The sequence below is a fragment of the Tamandua tetradactyla genome, chromosome 2 (assembly GCF_023851605.1).
Source record: "Tamandua tetradactyla isolate mTamTet1 chromosome 2, mTamTet1.pri, whole genome shotgun sequence".
In the NCBI taxonomy this organism is placed as follows: domain Eukaryota; kingdom Metazoa; phylum Chordata; class Mammalia; order Pilosa; family Myrmecophagidae; genus Tamandua; species Tamandua tetradactyla.
The window spans coordinates 177671270-177696218 of NC_135328.1; the positions used below are offsets into that span (position 1 = coordinate 177671270).

The 24949-nt window shown below is 39.5% G+C and overlaps 1 protein-coding gene across 1 annotated transcript in view; it reads left to right on the top strand.

The window, feature by feature from the left end:
* LOC143657944 (14-3-3 protein beta/alpha-like) overlaps positions 1-24949 on the top strand; it is a 55944-nt gene that overhangs the window by 24027 nt on the left and 6968 nt on the right. The window contains 1 exon segment of the mRNA XM_077130386.1: positions 14520-14633. Within this exon segment, the coding sequence (XP_076986501.1) occupies positions 14520-14633 (114 nt within the window).

The following is a 24949-nucleotide window of genomic DNA, read 5'->3' on the forward strand; positions in this document are numbered from 1 at the left end:
AAGATACTTTTAGCAATTCAGGGCACCCTGCCATTCCAGATAAATTTGCTTATTGGTTTTTCTATTTCTGAAAAGTAAGTTGTTGGGATTTTGATTGGTATTGCATTGAATCTATACATCAATTTAGGTAGAATTGACATCTTAACTATATTTAGTCTTCCAATCCATGAACATGGTATGCCCTTCCATCTATTTAGGTCTTCTGTGATTTCTTTTAACAGTGTTTTGTAGTTTTCTTTATATAGGTTTTTTGTCTCTGCAGTTAAATTTATCCCTAAGTATTTTATTCTTTTAGTTGCAATTGTAAATGGAATTCGTTTCTTGATTTCCCCCTCAGATTGTTCATTACTAGTGTATAGAAACACTACAGATTTTTGAATGTTGATCTTGTAACCTGCCACTTCGCTGTACTTTTTTATTAGCTCTAGTAGTTTTGCTGTGGATTTTTCAGGGTTTTCGACATATAGTATCATATCATCTGCAAACAGTGATAGTTTTACTTCTTCCTTTCCAATTTTGATGCCTTGTATTTCTTTTCTTGTCTAATTGCTCTGGCTAGAACTTCCAACACAATGTTGAATAACAGTGGTGATAGTGGACATTCTTGTCTTGTTCCTGATCTTAGGGGGAAAGTTTTCAGTTTTTCCCCATTGAGGATGATATTAACTGTGGGTTTTTCATATATTTCCTTTATCATTTTAAGGAAGTTCCCTTGTATTCTTATCCTTTGAAGTGTTTTCAAGAGGAAAGGATGTTGAATTTTCTCAAATGCCTTCTCTGCATCAATTGAGATGATCATGTGATTTTTCTGCTTTGATTTGTTGATGTGGTGTATTACATTCATTGATTTTCCTACGTTGAACCATCCTTGCATACCTGGGATGAATCCTACTTGGTCATCATGTATAATTCTTTTAATGTGATGCTGGATTCGATTTGCTAGAATTTTGTTGAGGATCTTTGCATCTATATTCATTAGAGAGATTGGTCTGTAGTTTTCTTTTTTTTTGTAATATCTTTGCCTGGTTTTGGTATGAGGGTGATGTTGGCATCATAGAATGAATTAGGTAGCTTTCCTTCCACTTCAATTTTTTTGAAGAGTTTGAGCAGGAGTGATACTAATTATTTCTGGAATGTTTGGTAGAATTCACATGAAAAGCCAGCTGGTCCTGGACTTTTCTTTTGGGGAAGCTTTTTAATGACTGATTCAATTTCTTTACTTGTGATTGGTTTGTTCAGGTCATCTATTTCTTCGAGTCAAAGTTGGTTGCTCATGCCTTTCTAGGAAGTTGTCCATTCCATCTACGTTGTTGTATTTATTAGCATAAAGTTGTTCATAGTATCCTGTTATTACCTCCTTTATTTCTGTGGGGTTGGTGGTTATGTCTCCTCTTCCATTTCCAATCTTATTTATTTGCATCCTCTCTCTTATTCTTTTTGTCAATCTTGCTAAGGGCCCATCAATCTTATTTTCTCATAGAACCAGCTTCTCATTTTATTGATTTTCTCAATTGTTTTCATGTTCTCAATTTCATTTATTTCTGCTCTAATCTTTGTTATTTCTTTCCTTTTGCTTGCTTTGAGGTTAGTTTGCTGTTCTTTCTCCAGTTCTTCCAAGTGGACAGTTAATTTCTGACTTTTGTCTTTTCTTCTTTTTTGATATAGGCATTTAGGGCAATAAATTTCCCTCTTAGCACTGCCTTTGCTGCATCCCATAAGTTTTGATATGTTGTGTTTTCATTTTCATTTGCTTCGAGATATTTACTGATTTTTCTTATAATTTCTTACTTGACCCACTGGTTGTTTAAGAGTACGTTGTTGAGCCTCCACATATTTGTGAATTTTCTGGCGCTCTGCCTATTATTGATTTCCAACTTCATTCCTTTATGATCTGAGAAAGTGTTGTGTATGATTTCAATCTTTAAAAGATTGTTGAGACTTGCTTTATGACCCAGCATATGGTCTATTTTTGAGAATGATCCATGAGCACTTGAGAAAAAGTGTATCCTGCTGTTGTGGAGTGTAATGTCCTATAAATGTCTGTTAAGTCTAGCTCATTTATTGTAATATTCAAATTCTCTGTTTCTTTATGATCCTCTGTCTAGATGTTCTGTCCATTGATGAGAGTGGGGAATTGAAGTCTCCAACTATTATGGTAGATGTGTCTATTTCCCTTTTCAGTGTTTGCAGTTTGTCTCATGTATTTTGGGGCATTCTGGTTTGGTGCATATATATTTATGATTGTTATGTCTTCATGTTGAATTGTTCCTTTTATTAGTACATAGTATCCTTCTTTGTCTCTTTTAACTGTTTTACATTTGAAGTCTAAAATATTGGATATTAGTATAGCTACTCCTGCTCTTTTCTGGTTGTTATTTGCATGAAATATCTTTTCCCAACCTTTCACTTTCAACCTATGTTTATCTTTGGGTCTAAGATGTGTTTCCTGTAGACAGCATATAGAAGGATCCTGTTTTTAAATCCATTCTGCCAGTCTATGTCTTTTGATTAATATTTAGTGTTATTAATGTTTGGGTAGTACTTTCTTCTACCATTTTGCCTTTTGGATTTTATATGTCATATCTAACTTTCCTTCTTTCTACACTCTTCTCCACACCTCTTTCTTTTGTGTTTTTGTATCTGTCTCTAGTGCTCCCTTTAGTATTTCTTGCAGAGCTTGTCTCTTAGTCACAAATTCTCTCTGTGATTTTTTTGTCTGAAAATGTTTTAATTTGTCCCTCATTTTTGAAGGACAGTTTTGCTGGGTATAGAATCCTTAGTTGGCAGTTTTCCTCTTTTAGTAATTTAAATATACCATTCCACTGTCTTCTCGCCTCCATGGTTTCTGCTGAGAAATACACACATAGTCTTATTGGGTTTCCCTTGTATGTGATGGATTGCTTTTCTCTTGCTGCTTTCAGGATCCTCTCTTTCTCTTTGACCTTTGACATTTTGACTAGTAAGTATCTTGGAGAATATCTATTTGGATCTATTCTCTTTGGGGTACACTGCACTTCTTGGATCTGTCATTTTAGGTCTTTCATAAGAGTTGGAAAATTTTCATTGATAATTTCTTCCATTAGTTTTTCTCCTCCTTTTCCCTTCTCTTCTCCTTCTGGGACACCCACAACACGTATATTTGTGTACTTCATATTATCATTCAATTCCCTGAGTCCCTGCTCATATTTTTCCATTTTTTTTCCCTATAGTTTCTTTTTCTTTTTGGATTTCAGATGTTCCATCCTCCAGTTCACTAATCCTAACCTCTGTCTCTTGAAATCTACCATTGTAGGTTTCCATTGTTTTTTTTCATCTCTTCTACTGTACCTTTCATTCCCCTAAGTTCTGTGATTTGTTTTTTCAGATTTTCCATTTCTTCTTTTTGTTCTTTACTTGCCTTCCTCATAACCTCCCTCAATTCATCGATTTGGTTTTTGATGAAGTTTTCATGTCTGTTCATATATTCTGAATTAATTGTTTCAGCTCCTGTATCTCATTTGAACTATTGGTTTGTTCCTTTGACTGCGCCATATCTTCAATTTTCCTGGTGTGATTTGTTATTTTTTGCTGGTGTCTAGACATTTAATCACTTTAATTAATTTATTCTGGAGATTGCTTTCACTTCTCTTACCTAGGGTTTTCTTGTTAGATGAATTTGTTGTCTATCTGTTCTTTGAGCTTCAGTTCAGCTTTTTCTGGACTTCTAGCTTAGGTTTTGTTTAAGAGAGGATAATTTTTCTGTTCTTGTATTCTGGTTTCTTGCCCTGCTTGTATGGTGCCTTTTTCTTCCCCACCCTTAGGGGGGTCTCTGTGGGTGTTGTAGACTCCAGCTGAGTTTTCCCGGACTAAACTGGCCTCCTATCAGGGGGAAGGAGTCACCTGCATCATTTTTCCCTGAGGGTGAGACCCAGCAGGTTAAAAGACTTTCCTGTGAGATCTCTGGACTCTTTTTTTCTTATCCTGCCTGGTATGTGGTGCTTGTCTGCCTGCAGGTTCCACCAGCATAAGATCATGTGGTACCTTTAACTTTGGCCTACTCTCCCTGCTGGGGGCGTGGTGGAGACAGAGGAGAGGTTGTAGGCTGGTTTTAATGGCTTCAAATTACCAAGCCCTGATGTATGAATTTCTTGAGGGAGGGATTCCACCTGAGCTGGGCTTCACCACTCCCCTGGGGAAGGCAGAGGTGGGAGACAGCCCTGAAAGCAGTGTGTTTCTGCCTATGCCTGGTGCAGTTGCAGCCCAAAAAGTCCCACCGCTGAATCCAGAGGCAGTCAAGCCTCCATAGAAGCACAGTCACAAAAACCTCCATTTCCTCCCCTTTCTTCTTTTTCCATTAGCCCAATGAGTGACCTCTGCCTTGAACAGGTACACCTGAACTGGGGGCCTATTTTTAGTAGTCAAAATTTGTTAATTAATTCCACAATAGGTGTTTAATTGTGCTCAGTCCCCGCTGCTGGTAAATTTCCTTTTCTTTCCCCTCTGGGAAGCAGCCTGTGGGGGAGGGGCACCAGCCACCCTGGCTTGGGGAACTCATGGTTCTGGGGAGGCTCACAGCCAGTCCAGCTGGTCCAGACTGGGGTACACTGTGTGTCCGGTCACTGACATGGCTCTGGGAGCTGTTCTGTACTGTTTCTGGTTATTTAGTAGTTGTTCTAGAGGACGAACTAAGACGCGGACATTGCTAAGCCGCCATCTTGGCCACACCCCAAAATTCTGTTTCTTAAGACCCACTCCTGATATCAAGTTGTATTAGCTTAGATTCTCAGAGAAACCAAATCAACAGGAAATATTCATAAATATAAAATTTATAAAAGTGTCTCATGTAACCATGGGAATGTAGAGTCCAAAATCTGTAGGGTAGGCTGTGAAGTTTACGATTCTGATGGAGGGTCTGGATGAACTTCACAGGAGAGGCTCACCAGCTGAAGCAGGAAGAAGAGCCTGTCTCTTCTGAATCCTTAAAAGGCTTCTGGTGATTAGATTAAGCATCACTCATTGCAGAAGACACTCCCCTTGGCTGATTATAAATAGAATCAGCTGTGGATGCAGCCAACATGATCATGATTTAATTCTATGAAATGGCCTCATAGCAGCAGACAGGCCAGCACTTGCCCAACCAGACAAACAGGTACCACCACTTGGCCAAGTTGACACATGAACCTGACCATGACAGTATGCTTTATGGTGTTCCTCAGGTTTCTCACTTTTTTTTCATTCTTTCTTCTGCTTTTCAGACTAGATGTTAGTAGTTAACAAGGTCACTGACTCTTCTGCCAGTTCCAATCCCTGTAGGGAATGTTTTATTTCTGATACTGGAGCCTTCAGCTCTGTTGATTTCTTTTCACGATTTCTGTTTCTGTTTGCTAAAGCTGCCAGAACACAATATGCCAGAAATGGGTTTGCTTTTACAAAGGGGATTTATTAATTTACAAGTTTATAGTTCTAAGTCCATAAAAAATGTCCTAATTAAGGCATCAATGAGAGGATAACTTCATTCAAGAAAGGCCAGTTACATCCGGGGTTTCTCTGTCAACTGGGAAGGCATATGACTGGCATCTCCTGGTCTTTTGTTCCTGAGTTGCATTGCTTTCAGCTTCTGATTCCAGTGGCTTTCTATGTCAGCTCCCCAAGAATCTCCAACTATCTGTGTCTAGTGTCTGCTGTCTATGTCAGCTCTTTTACGGACTCCAGTAAACTAAGACCCACCTTGAATGGATGGGGTCACACTTACACGGAAGCAGTCTAATCAAAAGTTCCCACCCACAATGGGGTGGGCCACATTTCCATGGAAGCAACCTAATCAAAAGATCCTACCCATAATAACTCTGCATCCACAAGATTGGATTAAATGAGCATGACTTTTCTGGGGTACATGACAGTTTCAAACCAGTACAATTTCCATCTGTCTATTGATATTCTCTTTGTGTTAATCTATTGTTTTCCTAATTTCCTTTAGTTCTTTAACCATGTTTTCCTTTAGTTCTTTGACTATGTTTTCCTTTAGCTCTTTGAGCATAATTAGGACCATTTTTAAAAAGTCTGATATGTCCTGTATTAGTTAGGGTTCTCTAGAGAAACAGAATCAACAGGGAACACTTGCAAATATAAAATTTATGAAAGTGTCTCACGTGACCGTAGGAACGCAGAGTCCAAAATCCACAGGGCAGGCTGCGAAGCCGATGACTCCGATGGATGGCCTGGATGAACTCCACAGGAGAGGCTCACCAGCCAAAGCAGGAATGCAACCTGTCTCCTCTGAGTCCTCCTTAAAAGGCTTCCCATGATTGCATTTAGCATCACTAATTGCAGAAGACACTCCCCTTTGGCTGATTACAAATGGAATCAGCTGTGGATGTAGCTGACGTGATCATGACCTAATCCTATGAAATGTCCTCATTGCAACAGACAGGCCAGCGCTTGCCCAATCAGATGAACAGGTACCACAACTTGGTCAAGTTGACACCTGTCCCTAACCATGACATATCCCAAGTGTGGTTTTCCTCATAAATGGTTTCTAATGTTTTAGTTTTCTCCTTTGCCTAGGCCATCATCTCCTGTTTGTTTTTTAAAATTTTTTTATTAGTTTAAATTTTTTTTTAATGTGACAAGAAAGAAACACATTCTCAACATGGTCATTCTGTTCCACACATAGAATCAGCAATTCACAACATCACCACATAGCCACACATTCAGCATCATGATCATCCCCTAGAACACCTGCATCGATTCAGAAAAAGAAATAAAAAGACAACAGAAAAAGAAATAAAATGAAAACAGAAAAAAAAATTATACATACTCTACCCCTCACCCCTCACCCCCACCGATCACCAGCACCTCAAACCAAATTCACTTCAACACCTGTTCCCCCCATTACCCATCCTCACTCCACATGTTCTACTCATCTGTTGACAAGGTAGACAAAAGGAGCATCAGACACAGGTTCCCACAATCACACATTCACACTGTGGAAGCCATATCACCATATAATCGTCATCAAAAAACATGGCTACTGGAACACAGCTCCACACCTCCAGGCAGTTCCCTCCAGCCTCTCCATCAAGCCCTAACTGAAAAGGTGTTATCTACTTAATGCGCAAGAACAACCTCCAAGACAACCTCTCGACCCTGCTCGGAATCTCCCAGCCACCAACACCCTGTCTCACTTCACTCCTCCTCGCCCCCCTGCCCCCGCATCGAGAAGGTCCTCTCAATCCCCCAATGCTGAGTCTCAGCTCATTCCAGATTTTTTCTCAATGCCTCAATGTGAGTCTCAGCTCATTCCAGGACTTCTGTCCCATGTTGCCAGGAAGGTCCACACCCCTGGGAGTCATGTCCCACATAGACAGGGGGAAGGTAGCTGAGCCTGCTTGTTGTGTTGGCTAGTGAGAAAGGCCACATCCGAGCAACAAAAGGAGTTCTCTAGGGGGCGACTCCCAGGCCCAACTTCAAGTAGGCTCGACTCATCCTCTGTGGGGCTAAGCCTCACACGAACAAACCCTGGGCTCAGCCTACAGCCCTGGTAGTCTACACTGCCTGCGAGAACACCAAGAATTCAACCTGGGGAGGTCAAATGCTCCCCCACCCTCACCATCCCCTGAAGGGGACCCCACAAACACCCTTTCATTCACTGATCAAATCACTCCGGGATCCATTGGGGCACCACTCCGGACAAATCAACAAATCTCATGTCCCACTCAAGGCTCCATGCACCCACAGTGCTCAACCAAGCTATCCACACAAGTCACACCAGGAAATGCACTAGTCAAAATACAAACCCTGCACCAAATAAACATCCTCTGCTTTAGTCTCACACATAAGTTGAAATTTTAAAATATTAATTACCATCTATTTTCAGCACCCTGCAGTAACGACATTCCTTTGTTCTTCCTCATGCAAAAACATTTTTTTAATTTGTACATTTAGTCACTATCATTATACACTCTAGGCATTCCTAGATTATACCATCTCAATCTTTATCTTCTATCTTTCTTTCTGATTTCATTTGTGCCCCCAGCCCTCCTCCTTCTATCATTCTCACATTTAGCTTCATTCAGTGTTTTAACATAATTGTATTACAGTTAGGTAGTATTGTGCTGTCCATTTCCAAGTTTTTGTATCCAGTCCTGTTGCACAATCTGTATCCCTTCAGCTCTAATTACCCAATATCTTACCCTATTTCTATCTCTTGATGGTCTCTGTTACCAATGAAATATTCCAAGTTTCCTGTTTGTTTTTATGTTTTTTAATCTTTTGTTGAAATATGGATATTTAAAAAAATTTATTAATTTTTAAATTTTTAAAAAATATGACAAGAAACAGAAGCATTCTTAACATATGATCATTCTGTTCTACATATATAATCAGTAATTTACAATATCATCACATAGTTGCATATTCATCATCATGATCATTTCTTAGAACATTTGTATCAATTCAGTAAAAGAAATAAAAAGACAACAGAAAAGAATTCATACATAGCATACCCCCTACCCCTCCCTTTCATTGATCACTAGCATTTCAATCTAAGTTTATTTTAACATTTGTTCCCCCTATTGTTTATTTTTATTCCATATGTTTTACTCATCTGAAACATGGACATTTTTATATTGTATTGATGTTTTATTGCTAGACTTTAGACTCTAAGTCTTCTTTTCTTTAAGCCTGTATTCTGCTAGTGTTATGACAGAGTTTTCTTTGATTGCTAAAATTAAATGAAAACAAGAAAATACCTGTATTATCCAGTAAACTGCTGGAATGCAATATACCAGTGTCATGGTCAGGTTCATGTGTCAACTTGGCCAGGTGGTAGTGCCTGGTCATCTGATTGGGCAAGCACTGGCCTGTCTGTTGCTATGAGGATATTTCATGGACTCAAATCATGATTAATTTGGCTGCATCCATAGCTGATTGCATTTGTAAACAGCTAAGGGGAGTATCTTTTGCAATGAGTCATGCTTAATCTAATCACCAGAAGTCTTTTAAAGAGGATTCAGTAGAAGCAGTCACTCTTCCTGCTTCAGCCAGCAAGCCTGCCTCTTGGTCTAGTTTGCTATCTGCCTGAATGCAATATACCAGTAATGGAATGACTTTTTGTGGGAAACTGCTTATGGCACTGGCAGTGTGCCAGCCATCTTGTGGTCTGACGCCATCTTAGGTACTAACTCAAGTTAAGTTTTTATCTCAAGTTAAGTTTCTACTTCCTCACTTCTGCTCTGCCTTTCCCTGAAATCAGCTGACCAGCCTTGGCTGATTAGCCTTTCCCAGCTTAGTCTCTGCTGATTGGTTGCCTAACTGCAGGATAATGCCCAATCTCTGCTGACGTCCGATACAAGTCACCTCCCCTTCCTTACTGCTTAAATACCCTGGATTTGCCCTCAATAAATGAGACTTGATCAGAATCCTGTCTTGTCTCCATTCTCTGTATCTCTTGTCCCCCCAATTCTCACTCCCTCCCTCAGGTCCAGGTTCGTCTGTCCCGCGGGTCGGGTGAAGTGGCGCCTGAACAGGGACCTGAGTACGAGGGGTCCAGTGAAGAATGCTGACTGTGAAACCCCGGCCGGGTCGAAGTAGAAGAATATTAAGGTGTAAATAATAGGCTCAAAGTAGGAGCATAGCAGACATTGCAGGGGAACCTGCCCTGCAGACAGGATCCTTGGTGAGAGGTCAGCGCAATTATGGGACAAGCAATTAGTCAGCATGAAACTTTCGTAGAAGGTTTAAAAGATGCTTTAAAGACACGGGGAGTAAAGGTTAAAATTAAAAATTTGTTACAATTTTTTTAATTTTTAAAAGAAGTTTGTCCCTGGTTCCCACAAGAGATAAGGCACCTCCTGGAATAGGGGAGGGACTCGGCGCCTCCGGAATTTGAGAGGGACTTTTGGATTTATGTTTTATGTCACAGCATAGGAATATTCCTTTACTAAGAAACCGAAAGGGTACATGCCTCCTGGAATTTTGGAGGGCTTTTAAATTTATGTTTTATAATGGGCAACTCACCGTTGATACAACGGGAATATTTATCTTTACTTAAAAAATTGTTACACTCCACGAATGTGGAGGCTTCTGATGCTCTACTTAAGAAGCTTTTTAAACATGTCACACAAAAATGTTATTGACTTCAGCATAATGGCTGTAATGTTTCCTATTATTATGATAGATTTAAAAGACTGCTTCTTTACCATACCTTTAGCAAAGAAAGAAAAAAATTAATTTCTGAGCTTGTTCTTAATAAGCTGCCTTTATATAAAAATTCATATACATCTGAGTCAGAAAATATTCAATAAGATGAATGCAGAACAAGAGTTACTACTCATTAATGGTCCCTATGGAATTGTAACAAATTGGTCCCCTAAGGGGTATGCAATTCAGGATTATAGTTCTGACTCAAAGTGTTCTGTTAAGTTACCTTGATTTAATCTAAATAATTATTCTACTAAAATTTATACCAACATTACAGACAAAATCCTATGACTCAGAATATGAATGGCAGCCCCATCTCCTTTTGTTAACTTAAATCCTCAACAAACAGCAATTTGGAAACTAGCCATGAGTTTAACTCCTATTCATATTTAAAAAGGCAATATATTATCAGAACTTTAAAACTGAAAATTCTTGTTAAAAACTGTATATTAATGTTTCAAATATGCATTCACTAAAGTATTTCAAATATTTAACATTATTCTAACAAATTAACTTTGATGGTAATTATGTGTGGTAAAATATTTGTTTAAAATAATGACAAGCATGAAAAATATAAAAGATATATTTTTATCAATAGAAAAAAGAATCACTTTATCTTAAAATAAAATGAATAACTGTTACAAAATGAGAAAAATGTAGGACAAAGCCTGAACTAATGTAATAATTGCTGAGGGTTTATAAAAATGGAAATTATGATCAAAATCAAGAAAAAGCTAATGAATCTAAAATAACAATGTTTTCTTGAACTCTTAGCCTGCTCTAATGAAAAGATATAAAGAATTTTTTTCTAAACAATCAGTATAAAAGGCAAAGAGTCTGTATTTTATCAAATTAGCTTATGTTAACTTTTATCGTGTTGTTATCTGTATAAAAAATACTAATTTTCTTCCGGGTATCATTATACTGGCAAAAGCTGTTTCTTTTCTTGCCCCAGACCAAATAGCTTAATCTATTAATCTAAGTAATATTGCTGTAAATAAATCTATTACTCACTAAATAATATTCACATCATATAAATACCTAAATTCCTTTAAGCCAAATTATTTTAATGCTTTATCCAGTGTTTATATAAACTATTTAGATAGAAACTATATTTATCCCAAAATAGCCTTGACTTAAATCGGAAACAAATCCAATTTGCAAGCCAAATGCAAGAAAAAATATACTTATGAAGTCTGTTCTAGTCGCCTAATGTTGCCATTACATGCAGCTCATGTTGCTATCACATAACCTTGAAAAGAAACAATTACAATGTGCACTCTAGCTGGGAGGACTGGCTATCCTCCTGGAAGGAGATGTACTTTCATAAAGATATCTAGGTCCCAGAAAGCTCCTCTTGGTCCCTAGCCAGTTCCCAGAGGAACAAACTGGGCCCGGTCATGTAAGCAAATTGGAATTTGACCACTATTATAACAAAAATATATATATATATATATATCATACAAATTGCATACAATCAATTTAAAATGAGCAAAAACACACTACCAATTATAAAGAATCCTCATCCCTGCATTCCTTTTCAATCAGTCCAATAAATTCATTTTACAAAATCTGATCATTTACTATGAATGCATATCACTATTAACACTCTGCTTTCAATTTTGCTACTTATTACTTTAAAAATTCCTAATTATATGTTGCAAAACTTACTTAATATTTTACAAGATCACTCTGATTTATTAAGCAAAAAGCAATTAACAACCTAAGCTCTGCCTGCTGTGCAATCAGAGTCTTAGAGTCTAGAAGCCTGGCTGGAATGTGGCACTGCCTCTCTACCCTCCAGTTAGCTCCAGCTCAGGCCTAAGACCTATGCTGGAAAAGGTCTAAGTGTTAATGTGGCTTACCTTTGCCCAGGGCAGGGTCCTGAGCAACTAACTTTTTCCTATAGAAATATCATGGAAGTGCCCCCCCATGGTCTTGAAAATTGGGGGCCTAGCTAAGCTGAACTTTGCAAGCAAAGCCCTCCCAGGCTGGAAAGGCACACAAGCTATAACTGAGCCGGCCTGGAACTGGATTCCTGGCCAGAAAAGTACCTCAGCCCTCTAAAAACACTCCCCGTTTCTGGGCAAGGAATAGGTCAAAGTCAAAATCCTGAAAAAAGTGCAAAAGTATTAATCTGAAAAGACAAGGAAGGAAATAAAAAAACCATATGGCCATATGTCATCCTAGGACTCCCCATTAATCTCTGGGATAGAGACCTACTGTCCCAATTAGGACTCCTTATGTTCAGCCCCAGTGATGCAGTCACTGCTCAAATGCTTTCTCAAAGGTTCCGACCCGGAAAAGGGCTAGGAAAGAATGAATCAGGCATTGCACAACCCTTAGAGATCAAAAGACAACTTAACAAGAAGGAACTGGGAAATTTATCCTAAGAGTCATTGACCCTCCTGTACCCCATGCAGAAAAAATCACTTAGCTCTCAAATAAGCCAGTATGAATAAATCAATAGCCCTTGTCTACTGAAAAATTCAGGCTGCACAACAATTAGTACAGGAACAAGTTAGTGCAGGTCATATCACTGGAAGTAGCTCACCTTGCAACACACCTATCTTTGTGATTAAGAAAAAATCAGGAAAATGGAGGTTATTGCAGGACTTAAGGGAGGTTAACAAAACTATGGTACTCATGGGAGCTTTACAGCCAGGATTACCCTCTCCTGTAGCCATCCCCCTTAATCACTATAAAATCATTATAGATCTCAAAGACTGTTTCTTTACCATTCCTCTACACCCAAAAGATCAAAAGTGCTTTGCATTCAGAGTACCATCCACCAATTTCAAGGAACCCATGAAACGATACCAATGGAAAGTTCTGCCCCAAGGTAGGGCTAATAGCCCCACCTTGTGCCAGAAATTTGTAAGTTTAGCCATTTCAGGTACTAGAAAAAGGTGGGAAGCTCTTTACATTATTCATTATATGGATGATACATTAATAGCAGGAAAAGACGGTAAGGACGTTTTAAAATGTTGTCACGATCTAACTAAGGCTTTAGCATTTCATAGACTCCAAATCGCCCCTGAAAAAGTTCAATTACAAGACCCATACACATATCTAGGGTTCCACTTAAATGGGAATAAAATCACCAACCAAAAAATGGAATTAAGATTGGACAAATTATCAACATTAAATGACTTCCAAAAACTTTTAGGAGATATTAATTGGCTCCGGCCTTACCTAAAATTAACTACTGGAGATCTCAAGCCATTATTTGATCTCCTTCAGGGAGATTCTAACCCTAATTCCCCCAAGCTGACCAAGCCACATGTATCGCGTGCTGTGCAAATATCCTCAGTAACCACCTACCTGACTTAGTCACAAAGGCTATGGAAGCTCATAAACTGCATCATCTCAATGCTCGCACCTTAAGACTAATGTTTCATATCACCAAAGAGCAAGCTCGCCAAATAGTTAAACAGTGCCCAAGCTGTGTTACACATCTGCCTACACCACATTTAGGGGTTAATCCCCAAAGTTTAGTGCCCAATGCATTATGGCAAATGGATGTAACGCACATCCCTGAATTTGGCAATCTTAAATATGTGCATGTTAGCGTAGACACCTTTAGTGAATTTATATTTGCTACGCCCCAAACCAGTGAGGCAGGAAAACAAATTATTGCACACATGTTGGCAGCCATGGTTGCGCTGGGGACCCCACAGCATATAAAAACTGATAACGGTCCTGGATACACAGGTCAAATATTTACAAAATTTTGCCAACAACTACAAATCAAACATACCACAGGCATACCATATAACCCACAAGGACAAGGAATAGTAGAACGAGCAAATTTATCCTTAAAAAACACCATTGAAAAAATAAAAAAGGGGGAGTGGTACCCCACTAAAAGATCACCCAGAAACTTAATATCACATTCCCTTTTAATTTTAAAATTTTTAACTTTGGATCAAGACGGACGTTCTGCTGCAGAGCGATTCTGGCACACAGAGTCCAAAACACAGTTTGCCACGGTCCTCTGGAAGGACCCATTAGATAATATGTGGCATGGACCAGATCCTGTTCTAATATTGGGCAGAGGATCGGTCTGTATATATTCTAAAGAATTAGATTCAGCCAGATGGTTACCAGAACGATTAATAAAACAAATAGACAATAACAATCTGTCCAGGGCAAAGAAATCACCCTGAGAAAGATATTTCTCTCTCTTTTTCTCTTCCAGCGCATCTGAAGCCACTAACAAACCGGCAAGCCCTGCTATAGCCCACCCGAAGATGGCTCCATCAGGAATAATACCCTGTATACTTATCATCTTGGGTTTACTCCTAAAAGGCTCTTATGATGGCTAAAATGACCCACAGGCCATCAGAAAGCTGGTAAATAAAATTCATGCCGGCACTTGCAACTACTATGAGGAAGTTGAAGCCACACCCTTGACAGGAACGTACACGTTGCAGCGAAATTGTGGTGAAAAGGTAGCCTATCTATTAATTGGTCATGCCTCCGAGGTAGGGAATTATCAAAGATGGGTTTGTTTGAAGCCTCCTGACCTAGAATTCCCCGTTAATGGGGTATTACCAAAGTGTAATTGTACCACAATATATCTCTCTATTAATGCTCAATGCTATACGGCATATTCACAGTGCATAGACAAAAGTAATAACAAAACTTATTATTTTACTAAATTGGCTCACACGGATTTAATGTTTAAGCAGCCTGAAGGCTTAGGTACCTCTAAGCTCCAACTAAGCAACTGCGGCGGCAGCGATGCCAGAATAGGGAAGGAGGTGTGCTGGCCACCTACACTTCCAAAACATTAATATCATCAAAGGGGAGGAGCCAGTACCTATCCCCAAACTAGACCTTATTGCTGGCCACCACAAAAGGGCCGTGCAGATGCTTCCCTTCCTGGCTACGTTAGGCATTGCTGGAGCTTTAACTGCTGGATCTGCTAGTTTAGGGATTTCTATCACGCAATATACTAAATTATCCAAACAGTTAATTGAGGATGTGCAAACTTTATCAGGCACTATTCAGGATATTCTAGATCAACTAGACTCCCTTGCCGAGGTAGTCCTTCAAAACTGAAGGGGATTAGATTTATTAACCGCAGAGCATGGGGGAATATACTTGGCTTTACAAGAATGCTGCTGCTTCTACGCCAACAAATCTGGCATCATCAGAGACAAAATTTAAAAATTGCAAGAAGATCTGATGAAAAGAAGAAGAGAACTGGCTGAGACCCCTCTGTGGAGTGGGTTCAATGGACCGTTGCCTTATTTTCTCCCATTTCTAGGACTCTTGCTTATCTTACTAATACTAATTTTGCTAGGACCTGTCCTCTTCAATAAAGTGATGGCCTGCTTAAAACAACAAATTGAAGCCATAAAAATGCAGCCCCTTCAGGTCCACTATCAGAGACTAGACGCAGCAGATTGCGATGGTAATCTTAATGAATACCTATAAAAGACACTCCATCTGCACATTCCAGAGTGCTGGACTGGATAGCCAATGACAGGCAACTGGACACCTTAGTCTGAGCAGTCTACCACCTAAGCCAGAGGCCTGGCCCTATGCTGCCCTAAGCCTCCATGACAGGTAAGGTTTCAGGTTGCCTACTTTGTGGTGTCCCGACCTAAGGCAGGCACAGTCCCCTTGGGATAGGCTGTTGTCACAGTCTCCATCTTTTAAAAAAAATAATAAAAAGGGGGGACCTGTAGGAAACTGCTTATGGCACTGGCAGTGTGCCAGCCATCTTGTGGTCTGACGCCATCTTAGGTACTAACTCAAGTTAAGTTTTTATCTCAAGTTAAGTTTCTACTTCCTCACTTCTGCTCTGCCTTTCCCTGAAATCAGCTGACCAGCCTTGGCTGATCAGCCTTTCCCAGCTTAGTCTCTGCTGATTGGTTGCCTAACTGCAGGATAATGCCCAACCTCTGCTGACATCCGATACAAGTCACCTCCCCTTCCTTACTGCATAAATACCCTGGATTTGACCTCAATAAATGAGACTTGATCAGAATCCTGTCTTGTCTCCATTCTCTGTGTCTCTTGTCCCCCCAATTCTCACTCCCTCCCTCAGGTCCAGGTTCATCTGTCCCGCGGGTTGGGTCAACTTTTTAAAAGGGGGAATTTAATAAGTTACAAGTTTACAGTTCTGGGCCATGAAAATGTCCCAATTAGAGCAAGTCTATGGAAATGTCCAATCTAAGGCATCCAGGGAAAGAGATACCTTGATTCAAGAAGGCCTATGAAGTTCTGGGTTTCTCTCTCAAGTGAAAAAGAACATGGTGAACATGGTCAGCATTTCTCTTTCATCTGGAAAGGCACAGATGGTGAACACAGCATCATCTGCTAGTTTCCTCTTCAGGCCTCTTGCTTCATGAAGCTCCCCAGGGTTATTCTCCATCATCTCCAAAGGTCACTGGCCAGTGGACAATGCTTTGTGGCTCTCGTCATTCTGTCATCCTTCTCTGTTCTCTCCAAATCTCCAGCTTTCTCCAAAATGTTTCTTCTTTTATAGGATTCCAGTATGCTAATCAAGACCTACCCAAATGAGTGGAGTCATATCTCCATCTAATCAAGTTTAATACCCACAACTGATTGAGTTACATCTCCATAGAATAACCCAATCAAGTTTCCAACCTATAGTATTGAAAAGAGATTAAGAGAAATGGTTGCTCCCACAGGATTGATTAGGATTAAAACATGGCTTTTCTAGGGTACATAAATCCTTCCAAACTTCTATACCTCTCCTGTGGAGTTCATCCAGACTCTTAATCAGAGTCGTCAGCTTCAGCCTGCCCTATGGATTTTGGGCTCTTCCATTCCCACAGTCGTCCAGCCAGCCTCTCCTTAGAGTTCATTGAAGAACTTCATCAGAGTTGCCAGCTTGTAGCCTTCCCTACAGACCTTGGACCCTTACATTCCCACAGTTGCCCAGCCAGCCTCTCCTGAGAGTTCATTGAGGAACTTTCTCAGAGTTACCAGCTTGTGGCCTGCCCTACAGACCTTGGACTCTACATTCCCATGGTTACATGAGACACTTTTATAAATTTTATATCTATGGATTAATCTGTTGATTCTCTTTCTCTAGAGTCTACCTAATACAACCAGAAACAGAATAGCTTTTTTTAAAAGAAAATCTATTAAGTTGCAAGTTTACAGTTCTAAGGCCATGAAAATGTCCAAATTAAGTCATCAAAGGAAAGATACCTTAGTTCAAGAAGGCCAGTGATGTTCAGGGTTTCTCTCTCCAGCTGGACAGGAACATGGTGATGTCTGCTAGCTTTTGCTTCAGAAATCTTCAACAGCTTCTCCAGAACTCTATCCATTCTGTTGGCTCAGTCAGTTCTGGTGGCTTTAAGGCTTTTTCCAAAATGGTTCCCTCTTAAAGCGCTCCAGTAAGCAACTCCACATTGAATTGGGGGGAGACGCATCTCCATGGAAACCATCTAATCAAAAGTTACCACCCATAGTTGGGTGGGTCATATCTCCATGGAAATAATAAGAAAGATTCCAACCAGCAATATTGAATGAGGATTAAAGGACATGGCTTTGGCTTTTCTGGGGTACATAATAGCTTCAAACCAGCACAACACCTTTCCCAGTCTTTTCAGATTGACATGTGGAGTCCTGTTCTTTGGGGCATATGCACACAATAAGTTTAGAGAGTAGCTTGTAGGGGCTTCCCTGATTATTTCTGCACATGCAGCTTGTCTTAAGTATGAGCATGTGGCCCTAATTCCCTTATTTAAATGGTTTAAAAATTTCCCCCTTCCTTAGGAAACAGTTTCTTCATGGTCCTGACACTGCACTATATGCCCTACAGCCAGCACTTGATGGCTCTCCCACAGCTCTCTGTAGGATATAGTATGCCACTTTCTATAAGTAAGGAAAATTCTGAGACAAGTCCCTCAGGCCACCACCACACAGATTGGGCCAGATATATATTCTCTCAGTATGTGCATGGGGAATACTCTGCTCCCTCCGGAACTAGGACTAAGGATCCACCCTGGGAGTATGGGCTGGCTCCATGCAGATCAATGAAGAATGGAGGGATGAGGGGTGGAGGAGAGGCCAGCCAGAGCACTGCAATATCCTACCACTTTTAATTAGCCTGTTTTATTGATTCAGTGCTGACCCTGTTACTGCAACCTTTTACATGCTTTCTAGAGCTTTAAGGAAGATATTTCTGCCAGTTCTTGCTAGATGTTGATGTTCAGTGCTTCTGCTGTGGGAGGATGGAGCCCTGAAGCGGCTCACTCCACTTTGATCAGGACAGGGCTCATTATAGACACAATTTTAAAATAATAATATTAGAAGAATTATCTACTAACAAATTTGAAAAGCTAATGGAGTGGTTCTAGAAACAAACAAAAATGCCAAAATTGGCAGAAGAAGTTATAAGATGAAAAAATGAATAAAACAATTGAAAATGGTAGTTGAATTAGCTAGGGTTCTCTAGAGAAACAGAATCAGCAGAAGATGTCTGTAAATATAAAATTTATGAAAGTGTCTCACATAACCATGGGGATGTAAGAGTCCAAGATCTATAGAGCAGGCTGTGAGCTGGCAGCTCCAATGAAGGTCCTCATTGAACTCTCAGGAGAGGCTGGCTGGCTGAAGCAGGAAGAGACGATTGTCTTTTCTGAATTCTCCTTAAAACCCTTTCAGTGCTTAGATTAAGTGTTACTTATTGTAGAAGACACTTCCCTTAACTGACTGCAGATGCAATCACCTTTAGATGAAGTCAAAGTGGTCATAATTTAAGTCCATGAAATATCCTCATAGCAACAGACAGGCCTGCGCTTGCCCAACCAGAAAACTGGGCACCACCATCTGGTCAAGTTGACACATGAATCTGACCATGACAGTAGTCAAAGACCTCCAACTATCCATAAAAATGCTCAGTTAGTTTTTTAGATGAGATTAACACATTTTCAAGAAATGTTTCCAGATAATATAAAAAAAGCAAATGTTTCAAGAAAGGCCTCCAGATATATATATAAAAAAGCAAATCTTAGTCTTGATTCCAAATAGGAAAACATAAGCTAATAAAGTTATATGTCTTTTCCCTTTATGAATGTCATAACATACATCAGAAATAAAATATTAGCTAAGTGTATTAGTTAGGATAGGTTAAGTTTTGCTTCAGGGACAAGTAACCCCCAAATTTCAGTGGCTTCATGCAATAAAGTTCAGTTTCCAGCCATACTAAATTTTTAACTCAGGTCAGCTGGGGGCTGTGCTCTCTGTATTGTTCTCACTCTGGGATTCAGGCTGATGGAGGAGTAACCATTTAGAACATTAGAGTGTTTCTTATAACTGTGTCGCAGGAAAAGTGAGAATACATTGACACTCACACTTGCTCTTAAAGCTTTCACCTGGAACCAACACCTATCACATTTTCTCTCTTTTCATTAGATAAAACAAGTCATATGGCCACTTCAACTCCAAGAGGGTAGGTATGATGGTTAGTTACTAGTGTCAACTTGGTCAAGTGATTATGCCCAGTTGTCTGGTCAGGCAAGCACTGGCCTGACTGTTGCTGTAAGGATATTTCATGGCTAGTTTAAAAACCAAAAGGCTTGTGTATTAAATCATCAGTCAGTTGATTGCATCTGTGGCTAATTACATCTGTAATCAACTAAGGCATGTTTCCAACAAGGATATAATGCAATCAGTTGAAGGTTTTTAAGGGAGAAGAGAGACTCTTTCACTGCTTCTTCAGCTAGTGAGACTCTTCTGTGGAGTTCATCCAGAAATTTCATCAGAGCCCTAGCTTCACAGTCTACCCTACAGATTTTGGACTATTCAATTCCCAATTGCATGGGACACCTTTATAAATCTCATATTTACAGATCTCTCCTGTTGGTTCTGTTTCTCTAGAGAAATCTGATTAACACAACTTGGTACCGGGAATGATTCTTAAGAAACAGAATCTTAAAAATGGGTTTTTACAAATGATTTTCTACTCTGACTAGACTCAAAGGCACTAATGACTCTGTTTCCAATTATAGAGATTGCATTGACAGTCCATGGGATGAGTTGGCAAAAGAGAAACTCAAAATATTACCATTAGATTCTGCTAATTTTTATGGTTATATGAGGCAAGGCTCTAGGCAAGAATGTTTTTGAAACCTTTACAGAGTTTTGTGGAATTAAGAGTTATAATGATGTTGGCTGGTTGCTGTTAGATATGCTGGATACAGTGATGAGGGAAAGGGATGAGCTGAAGGCTTCAAATTTGCCCCTTAAGTGCGACATGAATGATGTAAAACTTTACATGTGTGCCCTGAAAGAAACACTTATTTCCTATGGTTCCAGACTTGAGATCTCTGAAAACTAGACTCTGAACTTAATTGTGCAAGTAGCAGCTTTACAATGTAAACTAAAACCTCAAACTTGCAGGTTGTCTGCTGTTAAAGTAAAGTCTTTGATTGGAAAAGAATGGGATCCTGAAATGTGGGATGGTGATACACAGCTTGATAATGATGGTGAAGGGGAGACAGGATCCCTGGAATCTGCTGAGGCTTTGTTAGATAGACCTGTAATGGACTGTCTTAAGGAAAGAGCTTCCTGACCTCCAGTCTGCCTTGAGGAACCAGCTTCTTGGCCTCCAGTCTCCCAAGAAGAGTCTGCCATCCAACCTCCACCTAATGAGATTAACCCTTCAGTACCTGCTAACCCAGTGACCTGAGGAAACAGCCCTCACTTCTGTCTGGAGCAAATAATCCTATTTCACCAGATAAGACTGCAATGAAATGCCCTGAGGTAACTGGCTTGAAAGACACTTCTATTTATTTTCATGACCCACCCCACCAACTCTCTTTTCTTCAAGACCTATAACTAGACTAAAGTTGCAACAGGTACAAAAGTGTGAGGTACAAAAATGTAACCCATGAGGAGGTATGCTATATTCCAAAAGATCTGCATGAGTTCTCCAATCTACATAGACAGAAATCAGGGAATATGTGTGGGAATGGATATTAAGGGTGTGGGATAATAGTGGAAGGAATATGAAATTGATCAAGCTGACTTTATTGATATGGGCCCACTAAACTCATATCTGCATTCAATGTTGTAGCTCAAGGGATTCGAAAGGGCATTAACAGTTTGTTTGGATGGTTGGGTGAAACATGGATTGAAAGGTGGCTGACATTACCTGAGGTGGAAATGCCAGAACTGCCCTGATATAATGTAGATAAGGGGATCTAGAGGCTTAGAGAGATTGGAATGTTAGAGTGGATTTATCATGGAAGATCTGCTCACACACCCCAGGAATGTCCAGAGGACACTTCTTTCACCAGAACCTTGAGAAATAAATTTGTGAGACTAGCTCTATCATCCCTGAAAAGCTCTGTAGTCGCCCTTCTCTGTAGGTTAGATATTACCATGGGAACAATGGGGAAGATCAGATGCTGAGTGGGCAGAAGCCATGTGGTAATCGTTAATTACCATAGACAAGATGGGCGAGGCCACCATAATGGACAGCAGACTCAAAGTAACAGTCAAAATAATCTGATTTACCAGGACTTCTGGTGTTGGCTAGTAGGTCATGGGTACTTAGAAGCAAAATTGATGCACAGCCTACTAAATTCTTGTTTGAGCTGTATAAGCAGAAGAATTCAGGGCCTGTATTCTGTATACAGAAGTCTAATTTGAATTACAAAAACAGAGAGTCATGGCCCCTTAATCAATTCCCAGACTTGAGACAGTTTACATACCCAGAGCCTCTTGAATGAGGGGAGGTCCAGGTAAACCCTTGGGGAAGGACTCTTTTACACTGCTCAAAGTTTACACTATTAACCTTCCTCCCAGCCTTCCCCAAGGAGGACTACAGCCTTTTGCTAGGGTGACTGTGCACTGGAGAAAAGGAAGTGATCAGATATTTCAGGGATTATTGGACACTGGCTCAGAGGTGACACTAATTCCTGGAGCCTGCACATGTCTAAAAAAAAAAATTGTGGTTCAGTGGTAGAATGCTTACCTTTCATGTAGGAGACACGGGTTTGATTCGGGTTCGATTCCCGGACCATGCACTCTTCCTGCCAAAAAAAAAAAAAAAAAAATACTGGACACCATAACCTAGGCAAGTTGACACATGAATTTAACCATCACATGGATATTCTATATAAAATTCTATAAGAAAGAAAATAAAAGGTATAAGGAAGTCTGAAGGAAGTACATGGAAATTTAAGACAAAGTATTTCAGGATTAGTGTTGTGAACTAGGAAACCACTAAGCTACTATCAACTGTAGGATTCTAATTCTGAACAGTCTTTACCATGCTTTACCATTGTACCTTGCTGCCACTTATCAGGAAGTATAAGTGTTCTGATCTCTCACCATCACTCTCCTTCTCGTGAGTTTTTTTCTAGTAATGGAGAAAATAGTCTTTTCTCTCTGAGTTCATCGATCCTTATATGGTACTTGATGCACATCAGGCCTAAGAATCTTCCTAAATCTCTCTCAATGTCAAATATACCAACTTTGAATCACAAGGGGCATTCTTTAGAAATGTCCCTTATGCTTACTGATATAAACCTGCAAAAAGGGCCATTGTAAATATCTCTGGAATAGCAAAGTGGGCTTTAAACGCAAAAAGTGATACCACAGATCTCTAAAAGTGGAGGTATCATCTCATTTCTATTTTGGAAGACTAGAATGGTTCTTGATGTCATAATTATAGCTCAAAGTTATGTTTGCACTATTATTAACACAACCTCTTAATCTTTAAGCTCAATTAGAAAGGGATACCTCTAGGATTAAAAAAAATGATCCTAGTTTTCCACTCTATTGAGAGAGTAACAACTCTTTGATTGATTTGGGTAGAACTCAGACGTAGAAGAGTGAGATAGAATATGATTAAAACAATATCAAATGTAGATTAATTGTCCTAGCAACAATAGGTGTTCTCCGTGTACTTACTATGCTAACTATGACTTGCTTTTTATCTTAGTTCTCTTGGCTACTCAAGCAAATCATATAAAATGGGTTGGGTTAGACAATGGGAATTTATTAACTCATGGTTTTGATGCTATAAGAAAGTTCAAATCAAGATGTCATCAAGGCTGTGCTTTCTCCTAGAAGACTGGCATTCTGGAGCTGGTTGCCAGTGCTCCTTGGTGTTTAGCTTGTCAATGGCAAAGCTTATGGTGGCATTTCATGGTTTCTCCCTTCTCCTCTGGGTTCTGTTGATTTTAGCATCTGGCCACTTCCTGTGTAGTTTTTTTTTGTCTGTCTGAATTTTATTCCACTTATAAAGGACTCCAGTCATTGAATTAAGAGCTATCCTTATTGAGGTAGGCCACCTCTTAACTGAAGTAAAAAATCCTACTTACAATTTGGTTCATACCCACAGGAAGGGAATGAGTTTAAAAACATGTTTTTCTGGGGTATATGGCTCCAAACCACCACAGTTAACAGGTTGTTTAAAACAGCCTATTAACACCATGAGAGGACAAAGGCCTACTAATAGGTTGAGAAACAAAACCAAGAATATATCCCTGGGCAGGCATATTGATAGTTTCATGAACATGCAGGTGTCAAAGTGTGGGCAATCCACAAAGAAAGGAATATGAAAAGGAATGCAACCTCCAAAATCAATTGTTGCTTCCTATTGAAACGGAGCTCAAAGGATATTAAGGAATGATGAGAAAGAAAGAAAGGAAGAAGGAGAGAAAGAAAGACACAGATAGGCTCAGGGGATCTGAAGCTTGAGTTTACTTCAGACAGACTTCAGACAATTTTATTCTTAACCAGATCCTGGTTATATACCACAAGATGTCAATAGGCATGCATGCATTTCCTGAGAGAGCAAAGTTCTTATCTTTCAGTGTTCTTCATACTTAACATAACCATTTGGGGTAAACATTCTCTTCTTCCCAGACTGCTCTACATAACAATCTCCACAGTTTACTGCCGCCATCCTGAGGCCAGCTGCTTGCAACAAATTCTGTAGGTGTTGCTTTAAACTCTTGGCTTCTACATTTCCCCCTTTTTATTTTATAAGCCAAGGAAAACAAGAATCACCTTTTTAGGGTGACTATAAGCAGAGGTGGCCGCGCCTGTCTTAGGTTGCCCTTAGGCTCTGAAGGGTCTTACCCATCATTGGCTGCCAGTCAAGCTCTCTGACTTTGATTCAGGAAGGAGCCAAGAGTTTTTGCAAGAATCATCTTTTTCTTTGTTGTTAAACACAGCTGAGGAGGAAGCGAAGTATAAACAGCCCCAAACCTAAGATTTTTAGCTCTTGGGTAAGTGATTGTATAACATTACCTCCATAGGCTACATGTAGATTCTTCTAATTTACATTCTAATACCCATTTTTTGTAATTCTAAGATATCAGGACTTAAACTATCTGAAAGCCTTAAAAGATGCCTTTTCCCTTTTCCCATTCTATTTCAGACAGGCCATAGGTTAAAAGAGGGTAATACAAAAACTGCTCTCATTCCTTTTACACTTTAAACTTTGTAAAAAATTTAAATTATACATTTGATCTCCAATATGAACCAATGTCATTTCTATATCATTTAGTCTATTATTAGTTTGCTCATCAATGAGATTGTCTATGTCACAGTTCACTGGTTTTTCTAACAATGCTGCATCTGTATAGTTTGTTGCAATGCTGTTCCAACGACTGCAGCCACTGTGATGCTTCCAATGATTCCAATGACAGATGCAATAATGAGTCCAATTAGTCTATTAGTCCTTTTTAGATATTATTTTGCCAAATGGATCAGTATATGTGTTTCTGGAGAGGATTGCAAAGATCTTGACATCTGCGCC